Here is a 20,213-nt window from a genome sequence, read left to right as displayed (position 1 = left end):
TGATGCCAGTTCTCAGAACTAAGAGATGGAAAAATGCACCTAAGTGCTGTTAAAGCACAAGTAATGGATTTTTTGCTGCTGCTTGCCAATGGAATTATAGAGAAAAATGATTATTCACATCATTTGGAGAATGGGTCCGGGTCAAACAGGGTAAATTATAGGCAATGAAGATAATTCATAAGCAAAAAAAAGAAGGAAATTGCCTGAATGGCTTCTTTTGGTCATCCAGCTCTAGGGATGGTAATGATGTTTTTAGAGCATTCAGCAGGAACTCTTTGTATCTAATAGGACATGGACAGATTGGTCCAGGATTGCTTGTTTCATCATAGAATGGCTTGTGTTAGAAGGGACCTTAAAGCTCACCCAGCTCCAACCCCTGCCATGGGCAGGGACACCTTCCACTAGAGCAGCTTGCTCCAAGCCTCTGTGTCCAACCTGGCCTTGAGTTTCTAAGAAGGGAAGGCCAACATCAGTTGGGATACCAGTGTCACCTGCTTGCCAGGCTTTGTAAAGGCAAGTTTGGAAGCGTGGCACAAGGAGAGGTTTCTAATAGCAGAATGCTTCTGGAGATGCTTTTACTGAGCAAAGAACTATGGAATTCTCACCTCTTCTGTCAGAGTTACCTGCAGAGAAAGAAAACAAGAGTCTCTTAGCAACCAAGAAACATCCATTTTAATAAGTTAGGAGGGATCAAAGACCAAGACAGTAACAAATTTAGTAACTCTCATCATCTGCTTGTAAACCTTCCCCTTAAAACAGCAGTTTCAAAGCCAGGATGTTAAAACAAGTATCAGCCTTCACGTAGTAACAAGGAAAAGGGATCTAAACCCAACTGCTTGTCAGCAGAGCAGGGAGCTGAGGCCAAGCTCTGGCATGGATAACCACACCTTACTGCTCTTAATGGATAACACGGTCTGTTTAAGCCTATAACCAGCAAGTCACTGGTGTAATTCATTAGCACTTAACTAAAGAGATAACACTTGTGAGTGGTTTTAAATGAGTGGCTGAGCCAAGAGCTCTGTTAAGAGCAGCCAAGCTCAGGGATGGGGATGAGGAGCATCCAAGGAAAGCCTCTACCTGCTGTTTTGGATGTCCCATCTATAAGAAACCAGGGCAAACCTGCGCCAAGGAGAGCACAGCCCAGCTCTCGTGCTGTAATGCTGCTGTCATGGGCACCCCACACCTTTGTTTCATGTATAAGGAGCTGCAGCATGGCCTTGAGGACAACATAGGTAGGTTTGGAGAAGCAGGACCTGCCTGTACAACATCTAATTCATGCGGTGCCTCTGCCTCATCCCTCTTGAGCACCACTTAATTCTTCCGTGACTGATATCCACATTTCCCATTCAGATTAATGGCAAGGGCAGCCCTAAAACTAATTTTGCTCCCTGACAAATTACTTGAAATAAAGAAAGAATCAGGTCTGGTCGTTTGTTCCTGGGGCTGACATCAAGTGAGAAGCCACACGGGGTCTGGTTGGTGCAATAGCCAATGTGTCACAGCATGCACCGAGAGTCCACCAAAACCAGCAACCCCAGTGATAAAAGAAGCAGCAAAGATACAAAAGTGATTAAATCCTGTCCCTGATAGCACGGATTGTATTAGAAATCCAGATCTTCAGGCTTTTGTCCCCATCACTCCCATTTGAAGGCTATGTGTATTCTACACTTGCACTGTGCATGTATCACTGTGCATGTGAGAGAGCTGGGCTGGGGCAGCCTGGACAAGAGAAGGCTCCTGAAGGGGAGGCCTTAGAGCAGCTCCAGTGCCCAAAGGGGCTGCAGGAAAGCTGGAGAGGAGCCTGGGACAAGGGCCTTTAGGGCCACGCCAAGGGGAATGGCTTTAACCTGCCCGAGGGGAGACTGAGATGAGCTCTTAGGCAGAAGCTCTTCCCTGTGAGGGTGCTGAGGCGCTGGCACAGGGTGCCCAGAGAAGCTGTGGCTGCCCCATTCCTGGCAGTGTTCAAGGCCAGGTTGGCCACAGGAGCTTGGATCAAGCTGCTCCAGCGGAAGGGTTGGAACTGGATGAGCTTTAAGCTCCCTTCCAGCCCAAACCAGGCTGTGATGCTGCCATGGGCAGGGACACCTTCCTGCCACAGCTTCTCTGGTCCACCTGCGCCAACCTCACCAGCAACCTCTTCCTAATGTCTATAATCAGCTCCATGTCCCTCTTGTGCTGCGGTATCACCATGGAATTTACCCCAAAGTATCTTCTCATCCCCTTTTGTTCACCAAAACTCCAGAAGAAGAAAGAAACAAAGCCAGAGGCAGCGTGTCCCGGAGAAGAAGAGGTGAAGGAGCCACCTACCGTTGTGTGAAGCAGAAGAGGTCTCCTGCGTTGTCACCGTCGCGCTGAAGTTCCTCTCCGTCGTCTCTGCTTCTGTGCTGGGGACAGCGGTGCCTGGAGCCGGTGGGGTCCCGCTGGGCAGAGGGGAGGTGGCAGGAGACACAGGGGTGGTTGTCCCCAGTGTGGAGGTGTTGATGCTGACGGTGGTGGCGTTGGGGGAGATCCTGGTGGCTGTGGTTGTAGGTGGCTTTGTGGCCACGGTAGATACAGTCACTGGAGTGCTAATGTTGAGGCTCTTTGCGCTTGTCGTAGTCCTAAGCTCAGGACCTGCTGTAGGAGCTTTGGTGGGGCTCCTGGGGGAGGTGGGCACTGTTGTGGGTGGCTCTGTGAGAGGAGAAAGCACAAGGGAACCTCTTTGAGATACCTTTCTGTAGCACTGGAGGGTTTAGATGCTGGGGGGTTGCATCATTATAAGGATAAACCAGCCACAAAACCCCAAATCCAGGAGAGGGAATGTTTTGCACAGCACTGATGCAAACCTCAAGAACCTGGTAACTTGAACAGGTCTTATGACATTGAGGAGGTGCAAAGATTGGAGCCCCTGTAAGACAGGATCAATATAGGACCTGCAGGTCCCATTTATGAGCACCTGCAGCCCATCACCCTCTTTCCAATCGTTTATACTACAGTTAAGTGGAGGGCAGAAGGAGTAAGTCACTAAGCATCACTTACTCCTTTGATCCTAAAGGGGGTTTAGGGACAAATGAAGAGGAGACAAAGAGGATATTTTACCTGTTGTAACGTTGTTAGCACCTACGCTTATCAGGCCACTTCCGAGCAAAAGGAGAAAGAACCGCCAATCCATGTTGACCTGGGGAAGAGAGGAAAGATGAGGTATGTAAACCCTCCTGCAACATTATCCCAAAGGAATTCAAAGTGGAGATTCCTCTGTGCAGCTTGTGTGTGTAGAGCTGGGAGGAAGGAGTGAACGTGTGGCTGGAGTCCCTGCAGGCATGTGGATGGGAAGGATTTATTGCTGTGTTCGTATCTTCCGCATGGGAGAAGACATTGGGGGATCTCAGGGTGGTGGAGAAGCGAAGGTGACCAGAGAGGAAGCAGTGGATGGGTGAACTGTAGGAAAGCACAAGAGGAACAAGCAATGAAGCTGACACCAAAGATAAGCACCTGGTCTTAAGGGAAATTGATGGCATGTTCATGTAACGGTCTGCACACTGAAATGCAGCAGTCTTGATCCAACGTGCCCAGGAACCGGAGGCAGGGAAGGAGGAGAGGTCAGCTCCTCCTGTGGTCAGCAGCCAGGGGATCCCTGCAGAATCACCGAAGCCCCTGGCTGCTACTGGGCATGGACAGAAAACCAGCACAAGGCCAGGCTCAGCTCCATTCATAGGATCCCAGCCTGGTTTGGGTTGGATGGGACCTCAAAGCTCACCCAGCTCCAACCCCTGCCACGGGCAGGGACCCCTTCCACTGGAGCAGCTTGCTCCAAGCCCCTGTGTCCAACCTGGCCTTGAACACTGCCAGGGGTGGGGCAGCCACAGCTTCTCTGGGCACCCTGTGCCAGCGCCTCAGCACCCTCCCAGGGAAGAGCTTCTGCCTAAGAGCTCATCTCAGTCTCCCCTCGGGCAGGTTCAAGCCATTCCCCTTGGCCTGTCCCTACATCCCTTGTCCCAAGCCCCTCTCCAGCTTTCCTGCAGCCCCTTTAGGCACTGGAGCTGCTCTCAGGTCTCCCCTTCAGGAGCCTTCTCTTGTCCAGGCTGCCCCAGCCCAGCTCTCTCAGCCTGGCTCCAGAGCAGAGCTGCTCCAGCCCTCGCAGCAGCTCCACGGCCAGAGGTCCCCATCAGATTCCCTGCACATGCAGATGAAACAAACACCCGTAAATAACAATAATCCTAACCCAGGCTCATCTCCAGGCCAGGCTGCACATTCCTCACTGGATGCTTCTTTCCAGGAAGCATCCTGCTAAAGTACAGGGCGATGTCATCATTGAACTTGCTTCCCCTCAGCTTTCTCCCCCAGCCCTTTTAAACACAAGGTCTTTATGGTGATTCCCTTCCTCTGTGGACCTCAAAGAGCTCCTGAGAAGCAGGCAGCGTTATCTCCTCCCAGGCAGATACAGATCCCTGACAGCACGATGTGAGATAGCATCCTCCTGGCCAGAAGAGAGCCCAAAGCTGCCAAGCCCCACACCAGCACATGGCCCTGGGCCTCCCAAGGATGGGCCAGCATCTCTCATCTGCTATGAGCCCAGAGGAAACTCTATGTGCCATGGACCAAGGGATTTATTCCTGATGCACATTCTAAGCCTCCCCCCCCCCCCTTAAACACATCTTGTGCTGCTTGTTCTCATTCGATCTCTTTAAACCTGCTTCAATCTAGACCCATCCCAAACTCCGGGCAAAAGGACAACGCTGAAGTCATCAACGTGCTGGGAACGGTGTCAGATCCTCCCCACCCCACCCGGGAGCATCCTCCCATCAGCACCACCCACTGACATGTTTTTCCTCCCCCCCCCCCCCAATAGAAAACCTGGCAAAAATGGACCTGACTCAGTGACCAAAAGGTCAGACAAACCCTGAAGCAGCAGGAAACCAAGCTCCAGAGATAAGAGCTTTCCTTTAGCTCCCTCCACGGCCAGCCCTGCTGCTGCAAGCAGTGCAGGGCTTTCTCCAAGTGGTCCCACCGGTGCAAGAGCAGCTTTGCAGAGGTCCAAGGATCTGTCTGGATGCATTTGAACCGATTGGAGGCCTCTTGCTGCTGCTCCTGCGATGCCTCCCCAAGGCTGTGCTCTGGGGTGGGATGTTTGGATAACCCGCAGCAGATGGGGTGTCGATGCCATGCTCCACAAGCTTAAAGCACCCCATGCAAGATGTGCAACCACCTGCCAGAGAGACGTGCTTGGTCTGAACTGCTTTGGCTTTGGAGGAGAAACCCCCATGTTTATAAGGAAGGAATGTTTAAGGATGAAGGTGCTGAGGCTCTGGCACAGGGTGCCCAGAGAAGCTGTGGCTGCCCCATCCCTGGCAGTGTTCAAGGGCAGGTTGGACACAGGGGCTTGGAGCAAGCTGCTCCAGTGGAAGGGGTCCCTGTCCATGGCAGGGGTTGGAGATGTATGAGCTTTAAGCTCCCTTCTAAAGCATTCTGTGATCCTGTGTTTTTAGGGCTGAGAGCCAGCCAGCACAGCTGGAGCCTGGGGAAAAGCCCAGTGGTTAAGTGCACTGGGATGTCAGCCTGTGCTCCAAGACCACTGCATGAGCAGTCACACTCCAGAGCTGAGATGGTCCTAAGCCAAAGAGGTTTTCCACCCCCACAGTGTAGGAAAAGGGAGCTCGTGTCCTCCCCATGTTTAACTGCAATAGCAAAGCACACAAAGCTGAGCCATCAGTGAGAATGAAAGCAGCTCCCTGCAGGAAACAGCTGCTCCGAGCATCCTATTATGGGAACCCATGGAAATAGGGCCCTCATGGAGATGGGACCCACGTGCAAAGGCAGGAGGAAGCTAAAGCCATGCTGAATCTCCAATGAATGTTAACAGTGGCATGGAGATGCTCCTGGTGAGGGCTGATGGAGGCATCGAGGTCTCACCATCACAACTGCTTCCCTCACTGGGAACAAATCACTACCACAAGAAAACAGTAACAAGGGGAAAGGAAAGACTCTCAGAATGAGAGGTCCCATCCCTTTGGGATCATGTTCATTTGGGATCCTATGCATCTGGAATTCCTGTTCACTGGGGGACCTGTTCACTTAGGATCCCCACTTATACAACATCCCTTTCATCTGGCATTCCCACTCATTCAGAATCGTGTTCATTTGAGAATCCCATTCATTCGGAATCCTGTTCATTTGAAAATCCCATTCATTTGGAATTCTGTTCATCTGGGTTTCTCATTCATTTGGTATTCCCATTCATTTGGAATCCTGTTCATTTGGGATTCCCATTCATTTGTCATCCCATTCATTTGGTTCACAGCTCTGCCAGCACTGGCTCTGCAGCAGCACTCTGGCCCAAGAGCAGACAAACCAGTTGCTAACAGGGATGCTCCCACCACACTGGCATCCTACCAGCTCTTCATCCTGAGATCTTGCTCCTCAATGCCGTAATTAACTGATCATTGGAACACCACAGAGGTTCCCATCTCTTCCAAGCCTTTCTTAATGGCTCCAAGGATCCTTGGAGCTGTCTGCTCCAGCTCTTGCAGCACACCTCAAATTAGCGGGGGAATGGACTTGTTCATGGCTACTACACAAAGGGGTGGCAGAACTGGGGCTGGACCCCAAGGACCTTGTTCCTCTCCCATCCGTGGTCCTTGGAGTCCTTTGGGAACGTTAAGGAATGGAAGATGATGGGTTCGGCCATACCAACCCTGCACGCTCTAAAGCCAACAGCCAAATGTCCCACAGGCCTTCAAAAGCTCCTCTCCCGCATCCTCAACACACTTTCCTTTGGTACCAGAAGCAGGTCATGGCAGGTGGGTGACAAGAAGTAAAAGCTGTGAATCCCCTCTTCTTTCTGCCCTCCAGTATGGGGAATTAACACTCATGCAATAGAAGAACTTGGGTTTATTTCCATGACCACAACTGCTGTATGGATGGGAGCTACAGGCAACTCCTGGACTGGCCATGGGTACCAGCTGCAAAAGTCCTTTGGGATGGTGGGGTGATCATAGAATCATTTAGGTTGGAAAAGACCCTTAAGATTGAGTCCAACCATTGCTGCAGGTCCCTCCTTTGCTGAGGAGGATGCTCTGGGAATACAGCAGTGAGCAGGCAGCTGCCTCCCTTCAAAACCCTCTTGATAGCCATAGAATCCCAAACTGGTTTGTGTTGGAAGGGAGCTTAAAGCTCATCCAGCTCCAATCCCTGCCACGGGCAGGGACCCCTTCCACTAGAGCAGCTTGCTCCAAGCCCCTGTGTCCAACCTGGCCTTGAGCACTGCCAGGGATGGGGCAGCCACAGCTTCTCTGGGCATCCTGTGCCAGCGCCTCAGCACCCTCCCAGGGAAGAGCTTCTGCCTAAGAGCTCATCTCAGTCTCCCCTCGGGCAGGTTCAAGCCATTCCCCTTGGCCTGTCCCTCCAGGCCCTTGTCCCAAGCCCCTCTCCAGCTTTCCTGCAGCCCCTTTAGGCACTGGAGCTGCTCTCAGGTCTCCCCTTCAGGAGCCTTCTCTTGTCCAGGCTGCCCCAGCCCAGCTCTCTCAGCCTGTCTCCAGAGCAGAGGTTTTACACTTAATGAGTTCATTGATCCTTGAGTGCATCACTCCAGGAGGAAAGGATTGCCAAGGCGAGAGAATACAGATTTTCCCAAGCCGTGCCCTGATTTCCCATGGAAAGCTGGATGCCGGCAGTCCATGCAGACCCCCAGTTTCTTACGGCTTTATTACACTGAATGTCAGAAGAACCAGGACACCCGGAAGCATCAGGACTCGCTGTGCACATCATTACATGAGAACCCCCTGGAGCGGCTCCTGTGCCCGGCTGCCAGCGCTGCTTTATCAATCACCTTAACTTGGATCGGGAGCAAGGAGAGGGCTGTGCCAGCTCCCAACCCCTGCGCTTCCACCCTCCCTATTCCCAAGCGGAGCATAAAGAAACACCAGCGCTCCGCTGGTACCCGCTGCTTAACGTAAAAGGCCTCGGGAGCCCTACCCCAGAGCTGGAGGAAGCCGAGAGTCTCCCTTCCCCCTCGGCTCCCTCCCTGCTGCCTTCGGAAAGGGAGAGGAAATACTTGTAATGTTATCGACATCAACACAGCCCTTTGGCTGGCTGCGACATCCTGCGAGCGGCACAAAAACACCCTGACGTCAGGCACCCGGCGCTGCCCTGCCGAGCAGCCGGGAGCTGCTCCGCGGCTCCGGCACGGGGATGCTCGCAGCATCCTGCCTTCCCTTACACCTTCCTGCTCCGAAGGCTGGGGCAGGAGCCCTCAGGAACGGCTGCTGGTTCCTGCAGTGCTATAGATAGGTATATACATATATATAACAAATAACTATTTGTATATACATATATATACAAATAACTATGCTTAAGAGATACATACAAGTATCTATCAATAATCCCTCTCTATATAGTATATATATATACAAAAGCATCTACATATATGTTTATTTCTCTGTATAAACCCTCCTTATATAGGATATGTATAAACCTTCATGTGTATGAATATAAATATTCATACATAAAGTATCTATATATGTATTTACCTTTCTATATAGTATATACATATTTATATATATAAGGTATCTATGTATGTATATATTTATCTCTCTCTATATAGTATATATAATTTTATCTGTATAAAAGTATCTATATATGTATAAATATTTATCTCTATCCTTTTATATACAAAAGTATCTGTATCTATATATATAATCATAGAATCATAGACTAGTTACAGCTGGAAAGGACCTTAAGGTCATCTATTTCCAACCCCCATATAAATACATATATATGTTTACCTCTCTCTATACAGTATATATATTTATATATATTAACATATTAATAGATGGCACATATCTCTCTACAGTATAGATTTATTTTTATATATACAAAAAGTATCTATATGTGTATGTTTATCTCTCTATATACAGTATATACGTACACATTAAATTATCTATGTATATGTATGTTTACCTCTCTATATACAGGTAATATAGATACACATATATATACACATAAAGTATCTATATATGCATATATATTTCTATCTCTATATAGTATATACATATGAGTATCTATACATCCATATATATACACCTATTTATCTCTCTCTATAGTATATAGGCACTGCATTCTCCCATGCACTGCTCAGGATCTCCCTATAGGAAAAGCTGGGTTTGGGGCTGCAGGATGTATGGTTTAAAATCATCAAATGTGGTCAAGAATATTGATGCTGGAGGGGAAAATGAAAGGAAATAATCTCTTTATAAAGTAATAAGGGGGTTAAAACCGGTCCTTTAGTGTGTGCTGCTATAGGGGGTTAGGCTGCAGAAAGCAAGGAATTAGTATTTAGTGCTGCAGAAACTGCCCAGATCCGGATACAGGCATCCACAATCAAAGGCAGGATTTACCCCCACCTCTGACATATTCCCCATTCCTGGAAAATTAAGCAATCCTTTTCTTTGTGCAAGGATGAGAGGCAAACCAAATGCCACCCAGGACCCCAGGCACCACCACTGCTATCGGTAGGATGCTAAAATGTAGTGGCTCATCCGAGACCACCCGAATGCCTTGTGCTGACCCCAACCGCAGTGAAATATAGAAGAAACGCCACTTTTCCTCCTTTTTTTTTGGCAGGGAAAAGGGCAAAACTAGGAGCAAGGTTAGTGCTTGCACCGCTTGGCTCTTTGAAGCAGCTCACAGTAGGATGAGAACAAGCACGAGCATAAAGAAAGGGGAAAAAGGTCTTGTTTCGTTTCCTTCTTGGTGGCAGCAAGCCATCAGCATGGCTCAGCCACCCTGGAAAACAAACCTGCCATTCCCTCTTCCTCTCCCTGCTCCTTTTAAATGCCCGTTGTGGTTTTCCAGCCTCTTGCTGGAGCTGTGGTCCACGGCAGAGGGGAGCAGCTCACGGGCTCATCCGATGGCACAACGATTCCCCCAGCACCAGGTTCTTCATTCCTGTAATCCCAAACCTCTGCCGCTGGATGAGATGCCAAGGATTTCTTCTCTTCATTAACACCACCCAAGGAGCTCTGACCAGGAGCAGTGGAGTTGAGGGAGGAAGAAGGGGTTTGCTGCACAAAGAGGCAGTGACTAATGCCTCGCGTGTGTCTCCGAAGCTGAAACAAGGCCTTTGATGTGTCACTGAGCATCATTCTCCCACCCTCTGCTTTTCCACTCCTCTACAGAAAAGATGAATCACAGCAACCATTCACCCTCTCTGAAAACCCACTTGGGCTTCTTTGCCTTTTCTGTTTGGCTTCTAAATAAACAGGAGGCTTCCACATGAGTGACAACGGCTGGAACCAACAGTGTGTGAGGAGGAGAAGCCTCAGGAAGGGATTGGGGTTCTGCTTTCTCCACCTGCCCAACCTTCAACAAACCACCACTTCCCTGCACTTCGCTATTTACTCATGGAATGGGTTGGGTTGGAAGGGACCTTAAAGCTCCTCCAGCTCCAACCCCTGCCATGGGCAGGGACCCCTTCCACTGGAGCAGCTTGCTCCAAGCCCCTGTGTCCAACCTGGCCTTGAACACTGCCAGGGATCAGGAAACACGTTTGGCTGTGAGGGTGACCAAGTACTTGCACAGGCTGCACAGGGGGGTTGTGGAGTCTCCATCCATGGAGGCATTAAAAATCAGAGTGGAAACAGTCCTGGGCAACTGGATTGTCCTGGGTTGTCCTGCTTGAGTAGGGAGGCTGGAACATAAGAGTTCCAGAAGTCCCTTCCAACCTCAATCACTCTGTGATTCTGTAGCTTATTGTCCTGCCACCTTTTCAGTACTGGAACCATAGGACAAGGGGGAATAGGTTTAAACTTCCACAGGAGAATTCAGGCTGGAGATAAGGCAGAAGCTCTTCCCTGTGAGGGTGCTGAGGTGCTGGCACAGGGTGCCCAGAGAAGCTGTGGCTGCCCCATCCCTGGCAGTGTTCAAGGCCAGGTTGGACACAGGGGCTTGGAGCAAGCTGCTCTAGTGGAAGGGGTCCCTGCCCGTGGCAGGGGTTGGAGCTGGATGAACCTTCAAGTCCCTTCCAACCCAAACCAGTCTGGGGTTCTGTGATTCTTTGGAGAGCATCTTGAACCTGTAGAATGGAGAACAGCATCTGGAGAGGGTTTCCTGAAGGACACGGCTTGAAGAGGCATCAAGGTGGGATAGGTAAAAGCTGAGACAAGGTGAAGTGCCATGAAAAAGGAAAGCAATGAGCTAAGGCCAGGGGAGCTGTCGGGCCAGGAGGATGAAGACGGAAGAACAACTCTGAGACTGAACCAAGTGCTGGGGATGAAGGGTTTCACTGCAGGCCAGGCTGGTGAGGGACGGTGGGGCACAGGAGCTGTGTTGCAAAGTGGAGACGGAGCTGAGACCTCCTTGAGGGGTATTCCATTGAATCATGGACTCACAGCCTGGTTTGGGTTGAAGGGACCTTAAAGCGCATCCAGTTCCAACCCCTGCCATGGGCAGGGACACCTTCCGCTAGAGCAGCTTGCTCCAAGCCCCTGTGTCCAACCTGGCCTTGAACTCTTCAAACAGCCAAAGCAACACCCCCAGAGCTTGTAATCCCCCCTGGCAAACAGGAGACCAAACCCCATGGTCTCCTGGTGTCCCTTCCCCAAATGGGATGGGCACTGCAGGACAACACAGCACTGGGGAGCGGAGAGGAACTGCCTGAGAGGCGCAAGAGAAGCTGCTTCAAGTCATTCTTCAAACCCATGAATTAATAATGAAATAGAAATGAAGTCATATAGGAAGATATTTCCTCAACTATCCCATTTTAGGTGTCCCCTTCTTTGTTCCAGGCATGTTCTGTAACACGCACAAAGGCAACGTGAGCGCAGTTCACACAGCAGCTCTGAAAAGGGACCAGTTGCTTTTGAGGAGTGAGGATGAAGCATGGCCATGATTTAGCACAACAACATCCCTCGCGAGCCAGATGCCTCTCGGAGAGCAAACAAACAGTACGTGGGGAGGAGAAATATGGATTTAAAGCAAAAAAACCCCATCAATACCCAAACAACAAAGCCCAGCTTCGGGGCTCAGCCCTTTCTGCAGGACCCAGCTGAAGTCCCAGCTCCAAGCTAGTGGCGAGCAGCCAGAGCATCCTCCTTTAAAACAAAGGTGTCGGAGGGGCTCATTCGCATGGCAGCGTTCAGATCTCCTTACAGAGGCTGAGCTCCAATGGCAAACGCATGCGTTCCCTCATGCAGCTGAACGGGTGCTTGTGCTTACCCTGAAATCCGCCCGGGACACTTGTAGGATGCAGGGAGCAGGCAGCCCGTCCCCCGGAGCAGCCCCTATGGGCTAAGAAAGTGCCGCGGAGCCGTGAAATCCCCACTTTACCTGCGGTGGTTCTGAACCGCCGCTGGGTTCAGCCCTGTTGCCACAGTAACACTTTGTGGTTTAGCCGAGATCACTGATTATGAAACTGGAGGGGAAAAAAGAAAACAATCAGAGGTTGTTAATGAGGAGATCCTCCAGGTCTCGGAAAGCTCCATCTCCATGCCATGAGGATTCCAGGCGCAGGGAAAAGCGAGGCGCCAGAAGCAGCGCCCGGGTCAGCATCGGCGGCTGCCACCGGCAGCCTTTTGGGTGTTTTAATGTGTGGGTCCTCAAATTCCCTGTAAATCCAGCTTGTTTTCCTTCCCTCGGAACAAATGTGCAAGACTCGGTGGAACAGTCTTTACTCTTTACATATATTTGCATGTATTAAGCGGGGAAAACAAGGGTTGAGGGTGATGGTGATAGCCAGAGCGGGGCCAGGGATGCATTCCCCGCATCCCACATTCACTGTGTGTCTGTTGCACTTTTCCAGATGGAAAAAAACCAGGATCACAGTTGCAAGGGTCTAAAACCCAGGTTTCCAAAGGAAGGGAACAAGAGCTGAAAGCATTTTCCTCTCTGGCTTTTATTTGAGTGCCAAAAGCATCTCGAGGCACGTCTTCTGCTGAAGGCTTCAAGCTGAAAAGTCTGACTGGGAGCAGTTGTGCCGCCAGACACAGACGGTTTTCAACACACCATCTACATATAAGATACCAGAATGTATTCCCAGGTGAAGGGAAAACAGCCTGACAGGTATTTCTGGAATCAGAAACCCTGAGAGATGCTGCTTTAGAAAGTCACCTTATCAAAACGCCTGTATCTTACCCTTCTCATTGGATGATGGATCTACAAAGAGGATGACACTGTGCTAAAAAGCAGGGCCAAGGACCAAAACGGAGTTAATAGTTTATAATAGTCATTAATGCCATGACAGACTCTGCATTTCTCCATCATCCAGGGCATCTCCAGGGAGACCTTAAAGCAGCTCCAGTGTCTAAAGGGGCCGCAGGAAACCTGGAGAGGGGCTTGGGACAAGGGCCTGTAGGGACAGGCCAAGGGGAATGGCTTGAACCTGCCTGAGGGAAGACTGAGATGAGCTCTTAGGCAGAAGCTCTTCCCTGGGAGGGTGCTGAGGCGCTGGCACAGGGTGCCCAGAGAAGCTGTGGCTGCCCCATCCCTGGCAGTGTTCAAGGCCAGGTTGGACACAGGGGCTTGGAGCAAGCTGCTCTAGTGGAAGGGGTCCCTGCCCATGGCAGGAGTTGGCACTGGATGAGCTTTAAGCTCCCTTCCAACCCAAACCAGGCTGGGATCCTATGGAACACCAACAGTGTGAATGATAACGGGAAGCATCCCACAACTGCTGCCCCTGAAGTCCTTTTCTTGCTGAGGATATTGTGGCTGCTCTCCGGGCACAGGCTCCTTTCTGCCGGGATATTTCTGCTCCCAGTGAACTTCCTGCTCACATCAGCATCTTGAAAAGCTTCCACCCCTCCTCGCAGCCTCAATCCCAGCTGCTCTTACCTGCAGTCCCTGTAATTGGCAATCATTTCCCTAATTGCTCGCAAAAGCAGATGTTCTCTCTGTGGTCACATTGAATCAGCTTATACTGCACTAGAGACACGAGCACACAGCATTAAAGTGCTAATTCCTGTAAATAAGCCCATTAAAAGGTTAAAAATAATGCCTCCAACTACACCATCAATGGCAGCTGAATCCCCCTGCCTTTATTATGTTATTTGTAACATGGCAATCCCTGTCTGCTCCGGATAAGGATGCTCTTGTGCTTGGTCAGTTACTCTTATATGTAGTCATCTAATAGCCACATCTTATCTCCTAGCATAGGAGATCATCCCTCTGCATGGTTTCCAGCTAATAAATCATGTTTATAGGTGATTCACAGCACACCTAACATGTGCTGGAGAGGAAGAGGGGAGGCTGGTTCATGCAATCACAAGTGGAGGGATTGTGCTTTTAGGGCTTTAGGTGACGCTGCTAAAGAATAAATGAATCTCACTTCTTTTCCTGCCTCAAAGGGGGAAATAAAAGTGGATCCTGGTTCTATTCCATGGGCAGTGCTTTGCTTTTCACTCACCATAGGGAAAGGATTATGGACACAGTGCAGCACCCATCTGGGGCCAGCCTATTCCAGGCTTTAACCTGCCCAAGGGGAGACTGAGATGAGCTCTTAGGCAGAAGCTCTTCCCTGTGAGGGTGCTGAGGCGCTGGCACAGGGTGCCCAGAGAAGCTGTGGCTGCCCCATCCCTGGCAGTGTTCAAGGCCAGGTTGGACACAGGGGCTTGGAGCAAGCTGCTCTAGTGGAAGGGGTCCTTGCTCAAGACAAAGTGATCCTGTAGGCACAGGTCTTAGAGCCACACCAAGCTGGGCATCCTCTATCACTGCTAATGCTCTAAACCCATTATATATACTTATATATATATGTAGCTATAAACCTATCTTAAACCTAACATCATAAAGGTATTACATATTATATATAGTTTGCTATAAACCTGCCATAAACTAATATCATGCTACAAACCTATTTTCTTCTGACACAAGATCACACAAAGTGAAACAATCCTGGTCTTAAACAACAGGGCGGGTACAAGCCCCTGCAGATACCAACCCAAACCCTAATGCTCAACAGTCCCTGTAATTAAAATGCAGTTTCTTACCCTTAAAGTGCTTAAACAAGAGCCTGGGACAAGAAACTTTTCCCCTCCCATGTTATTCACAATTCATTCTCTATTTTAACCTCCTCAACAAAAGGCTGAACTCAACTGTATTATTGTCAGCGAGGGCTTTTATCACCAGCCTTCGGACCGGTCAAGGCATGGGAGAGAACAATGAGTCTCACAGGAGAATAAATACAGTCTAAACAAAAATACCCTGTTGCTAAGGTTTCAATCAGCCTTTTTGGGGGCACAGACGGGTAGCTGGGAATCCTGGTGCCACCCGATAGGAAAAAACAGGGAGAATGAGGTCTTGGGTAAGGGAAAAGAACCTGACACTGATCCCTGTTGTGGTTTTTCCCTCCAGGATGGCGTTCAGAATACAAGTTTTAGGTAGTGGACTCTAAATCAAAGCCAATAGCTGGAGCACGCTGCTGTCTGCAGCAGGAGATGCTCTGCCTAAGCCCATGCGCAAGGTCCTACACCTGGGTCAGAGCAATCCCAGGCACAGCTACAGGTTGGGCAGAGAAGAGATTCAGAGCAGCCCAAGGAGAAGGACTTGGGGGTGTTGGTTGATGAGAAAATGAAGATGAGCCGGCTGCAGTGTGCGCTCGCAGCCCAGAAACCAACCGTATCCTGGGCTGCATCAAAAGGAGCGTGACCAGCAGGTCGAAGGAGGTGATCCTGCCCCTCTGCTCTGCTCTCGTGAGACCTCACCTGGAGCATTGTGTGCAGTTCTGGGGTCCTCAACATAAAAAGGACATGGAACTGTTGGAACAAGTCCAGAGGAGGCCACGAGGATGATCAGGGGACTGGAGCACCTCCTGTATGAAGACAGGCTGAGGAAGTTGTGGCTGTTCAAGCTGGAGAAGAGAAGGCTGCGTGGAGACTTCAGAGCAGCTTCCAGTATCTGAAGGGGGCCTATAGGGATGGTGGGGAGGGACTCTTCATTAGGGACTGTAGTGATAGGACAAGGGGTAATGGGTTAAAACTGAAACAGGGGAAGTTTATATTGGATCTAAGGAGGAAATTCTTTACTGTGAGGGTGCTGAGGCACTGGAATGGGTTGCCCAGGGAGGTTGTGAATGCTGCATCCCTGGCAGTGTTCAAGACCAGGTCGGCCGAGTCCTTGGGTGCCATGGTTTAGTGTGAGGTGTCCCTGCCCATGGCCAGGGGGTTGGAACTGGATGTTCTTAAGGTCCTTTCCAACCCGAACTGTTCTATGATTCTATGTGTTGCTCCAGCCTGGGCTTTGTGCCTTGCTCCAGCAAGGGCAGGAGGTGAACCAGGACTTGAGAACTTCATGGTGAAACCCTGGGGTCATTGCTGATGGCCGAGGCCGGCTTGATGCATGCTGCAGGGCTGGATGGAGCCATTGCCAACATGGCAAGAGGGAAGCTGGAGCTGGAAGAGCAAGCTCTGCCACAGCAAAGAGGTCCATGGAGAGGCACAGCCATAGCGCAGATGTTGGGAATGTCCAGCTGGGATCTCCCCTCAAGGAAAGCCTCATCCCAAACTGCAGTGATTTCTCTGGTGAAATCAACCCCAAAAGCAATTGTAGAGCATCGAGGGGTTTCTACATCCTTAGCCAAGGGAGCAGCACCTGATTTGGGGCTTTGGTAAAGAAATGCTCTTTCCCCAGTGCTAGTATGGAAAGGAGATGGGTACGGCCATAGTATCCTCCCTGATATACACAGCCACCAGCTTTGCAGGAAGGGTTTCCAACAGCAAAGTGACTCTGGGATCAAAGCAATCACAAGGCCAGGGGAGTGATGGCTGAGAGCCCTGGCAAGGTGCTGCAGGGCAAAGAGGACAACAGAGCCATAGTGGTCCAGAGAGGCCACCAGCCTCCATGACCAGCCCATCTTCCTCCCCTCTAGATGGAGCTGCAGGAGAAGCCTGAGGTCCCGCTCCAGAGAGAAGCTGGACACATCCAGCATCTGCAAGCATCACCTCCTGGCCTGCAGCTTGGATGCATTTGCAAACCAAATGTATGAAAGCCAATGAATGCTGCGAGGGCTGGAGCAGCTCTGCTCTGGAGCCAGGCTGAGAGAGCTGGGCTGGGGCAGCCTGGACAAGAGAAGGCTCCTGAAGGGGAGACCTGAGAGCAGCTCCAGTGCCTAAAGGGGCCGCAGGAAAGCTGGAGAGGGGCAAAACCAGAAAGCACAAAGGGAATTTCAAGCTTCCTTGAAGACAGCAGCCTGGATGCATAGGAAAGACAAAACAGAGTCAAGGTAATGCTGGAATTCAGGTTTTTGGCCCATTCTGGGCTATTTTTGCCTAGAAAGAAGGTCTTAAATATCACCTCATGTCATATTTTAGTGATAATCAAACACTAAGAGGCTACAGTAGAGCTCACATCCCCCTGTACGAGGCACCTTGTCCAAACAGCCACCAAACCGATGCTGAATTCAATCCGTTTCAAACCCATCCAGAACAGTGGAGAACTCAGTCTCAGCATTTGAATTTCAATAGCACTGCAGTGGATAACAACCGAGACATCCCCATCTTTGACCGTCTTTGCTGTCCCAGGCTTTTCAAAAGGCTTTGGAAAAGCAGCTTTGCTACAAAAACACCCATTTCCATCACGCCCTGGCTACAGCATAATACACAGAAGGCTCCTCAGTATCGCTGTTAAATAGGAGACCCCCCAACCCAGGCATTAAATGGTACAGGAGCTCACATGCAACAACAGAGAGGCTTTCTCTAGCTTGTTGCTGCACAAACACAAGACAAAGTCTGTTGCTGAAGACCAAGACTTGTGTTTGGAGGCGCAAAACTCATCCATTGAGCCTAAACTCATCCATTGAGCCTAAAACTCATCCATTTTCATAGCACCACGGCATGGTTTGGGTGGGAAAGGGGCCTTCAAATCCATCCAGTGCAACCCCATGGGCAGGGACACCTTCCACTGGAGCAGCTTGCTCCAAGCCCCTGTGTCCAACCTGGCCTTGAACACTGCCAGGGATGGGGCAGCCACAGCTTCTCTGGGCACCCTGTGCCAGTGCTCAGCACTCTTAAGATGAACCATTTCCTTAACCAAAGGTAGGGATGTACCAGACTGGAGGGAGAAAAGGAGAAGATGTCATTTTGGGAGGTGCACAAGGGTTGAAATCAGTCCTACAGATGGAATAGGAGTGCCATCTAATACATACACAAAGCAAGAGGATGTTAGGAGTAGTCAGTTGATTACAGGGTCATTTTTGGTCATTTCTACCTTAGCAATAGCTTCAGGTTAGGACACTGTTTCCAAAAGCACTGTCTCCAGATAATTTCTGTAACTACAGGTCATTCCAGAAGCGCTGAACATAAATGTGAATGGCATGATGGAGTGCTTTGCACTTGGTCTCCAACTGGCTTCTTCTCCACTCCCCCTACGGCTCCACAGCCATCCTATGGGTTCTGGGTGTGCTTTAGCTGCCTTTAAAAATCAAGTTCTATGGATGTGATGGGATCTCTTCATATCCCTGGTGCTCCAGTGCATAGATGCATGGTTATAAGGCTGGATGGTGACTCCTCCCCATCTTTGACTCTGCTGTAGGGCATGAGCTACAGGAAAGAAAGGTTGGAAGCTTTGGAAGATGTGGTAGCATCTTCATTCCCAATTCTTGTGCTGAGCAGTGCAAGAAAGGGCTTAGCTCTGAAGTGCTCACTGGTTGCTTTGCTGAAGGAAAACCAAACCCCTGTATCTCACTCATCACCGAGGCTGACAACATGTCCATGAGCACGTTTGACCATGGCCCACCTCCAACACGGAAGGCAATGGACACAGCCTCTAAAGCAGATTTTGCACCATATGGAATGACACTCTGGAAACGGAGGATGCAGCCAGAAGCAGGGAACGGGGAAGCTCTTGCTCTTTCCAGGTGACTTTTCACATCAGCAGAAGGACATTTTAGATGCGGGATGTTCTCAGCCCAGGTGGAGGAACCAGTTATAAATGGCAGATGCCGAGATGCTTATTAAGAGTCAAACAAGGAGCATAAGCAGTGGGTGACTTGTAATCCTTCCTGGTGTGGACTGGAATTAAAACTAATGAGATAGAAATGAATGGTTGGCCACCCCAACTCGTGTCCCAGCACGTCTCTGATGATGAGATTTATGCATAGACAGAATTAATCCAATGCCATCTTCCCATGAGCTACTTGGGCATGGAGATAAGAGCCACAAAAACCATCCTGCAAGATCTGACACGATGCCACGGCCACTGACTGGTTTATATCCCCATCACTGCTTCTCCCTGCTTTGTCCTGCACATGGGTCCAGCAATCCTAAACACAAACACGTGCTGAGTGGAGAATGGATGGAGAGGAGCTCGGAGTGAAGGACCTGAGGTGTTGGGTGAGGAGAAGCTCCCCATGACCCAGCTTCAGTGAGCGCTTGAGCCCAGAACCCCCCCGTGTGCTGGGTGCACCCCCAGAGCGTGAGCAGCAGCTCAGGGAGGGGATCCTGCCCCCAGACCCCCCCTGCAGCCCTGATCCAGCTCTGGGGCAGCAGCACAAGAGGGACGTGGAGCTGCTGGAGCAAGGCCAGAGGAGGCCACGGAGATGCTGTGAGGGCTGGAGCTATACAGTGCTATATATATATAATATATAATGCTATAACACTAACCAGCTCTTCAAGAGGTCCTACTGTCTGTATCTACACAACAAAGGCATCCACGAGTGAGTGATCCTCAGCCCCTTGAAGCAACCCCATTGCTCAGGATCACCCCATCTGGAGCAGGGTCTGTCCCTGCAGCACATTCTGGCTTGTCCCTGGGTCCTACAAGGTCCTCATGGCCCAACAGCATCTTCCTGTGGGCTGTTTTTTGCTTCTTTTCCATTTCAAAAGACCCGAGATCTTACAAGAGCTGTGATGCAGCACGCCAAGACTGGGGTTTTAACAGCTTGGCAGGGAAAAAGATGAGTCCCATGAGCAGAGGAGCATATGGGGACATTCAGTTCCACAAGCCCTGCAGTACATGGAGGACTTGGTAGGGCAGAAGGGAAATCCGGCGCCTCTTGTTCACACCAAGTAGGTCCCTGGAGCAAAGTATTCCCTGAATCACATCTACAGTACAAGGATCTGTTTGATTTCCATGATGGGGAGCCAGCCTGGAAGCAGGTGACAAGCCAGGCAGCCAAGGACAGTGAGGTGTCCCAAGTCCCTTTGGTCTCTACCATCATCTACATCCTTCCTCGCTGCACTGGAGCTTTGCCTTCAGGGAGCCAGCTACTGCTTCCAGCATGCAGGAATAATGGCATCACCTTTTCTGTGTCTGGC

At 50.2% G+C, this 20,213-nt stretch overlaps 1 protein-coding gene across 4 annotated transcripts in view; it reads right to left on the bottom strand.

The window, feature by feature from the left end:
• The window catches only part of PTPRA (protein tyrosine phosphatase receptor type A), a 112,533-nt gene that overhangs the window by 21,032 nt on the left and 71,288 nt on the right, over positions 1–20,213 (bottom strand). For 2 of the 4 annotated variants that reach the window (XM_061440960.1, XM_061440959.1), the window contains exons 3-5: positions 3,079–3,157; positions 2,308–2,670; positions 606–623 (exon numbers count right to left, since the gene is read on the bottom strand). In XM_061440960.1, the coding sequence (XP_061296944.1) occupies positions 606–623; positions 2,308–2,670; positions 3,079–3,157 (460 nt within the window). Of the gene's footprint in view, positions 1–605; positions 624–2,307; positions 2,671–3,078; positions 3,158–12,189; positions 12,311–20,213 lie in introns of those variants that run through there. The other 2 variants (XM_061440961.1, XM_061440958.1) reach the window with 2 other exon arrangements.

This window comes from Pezoporus flaviventris, unplaced genomic scaffold (assembly GCF_033815535.1).
Source record: "Pezoporus flaviventris isolate CSIRO_AGI_PZ_B2104156 unplaced genomic scaffold, CSIRO_AGI_Pfla_v1 ptg000188l, whole genome shotgun sequence".
In the NCBI taxonomy this organism is placed as follows: Eukaryota; Metazoa; Chordata; class Aves; order Psittaciformes; family Psittacidae; genus Pezoporus; species Pezoporus flaviventris.
The sequence above is the reverse complement of the archived record's forward strand: the minus strand, read 5'-3'. Positions and strand labels throughout refer to the sequence as shown.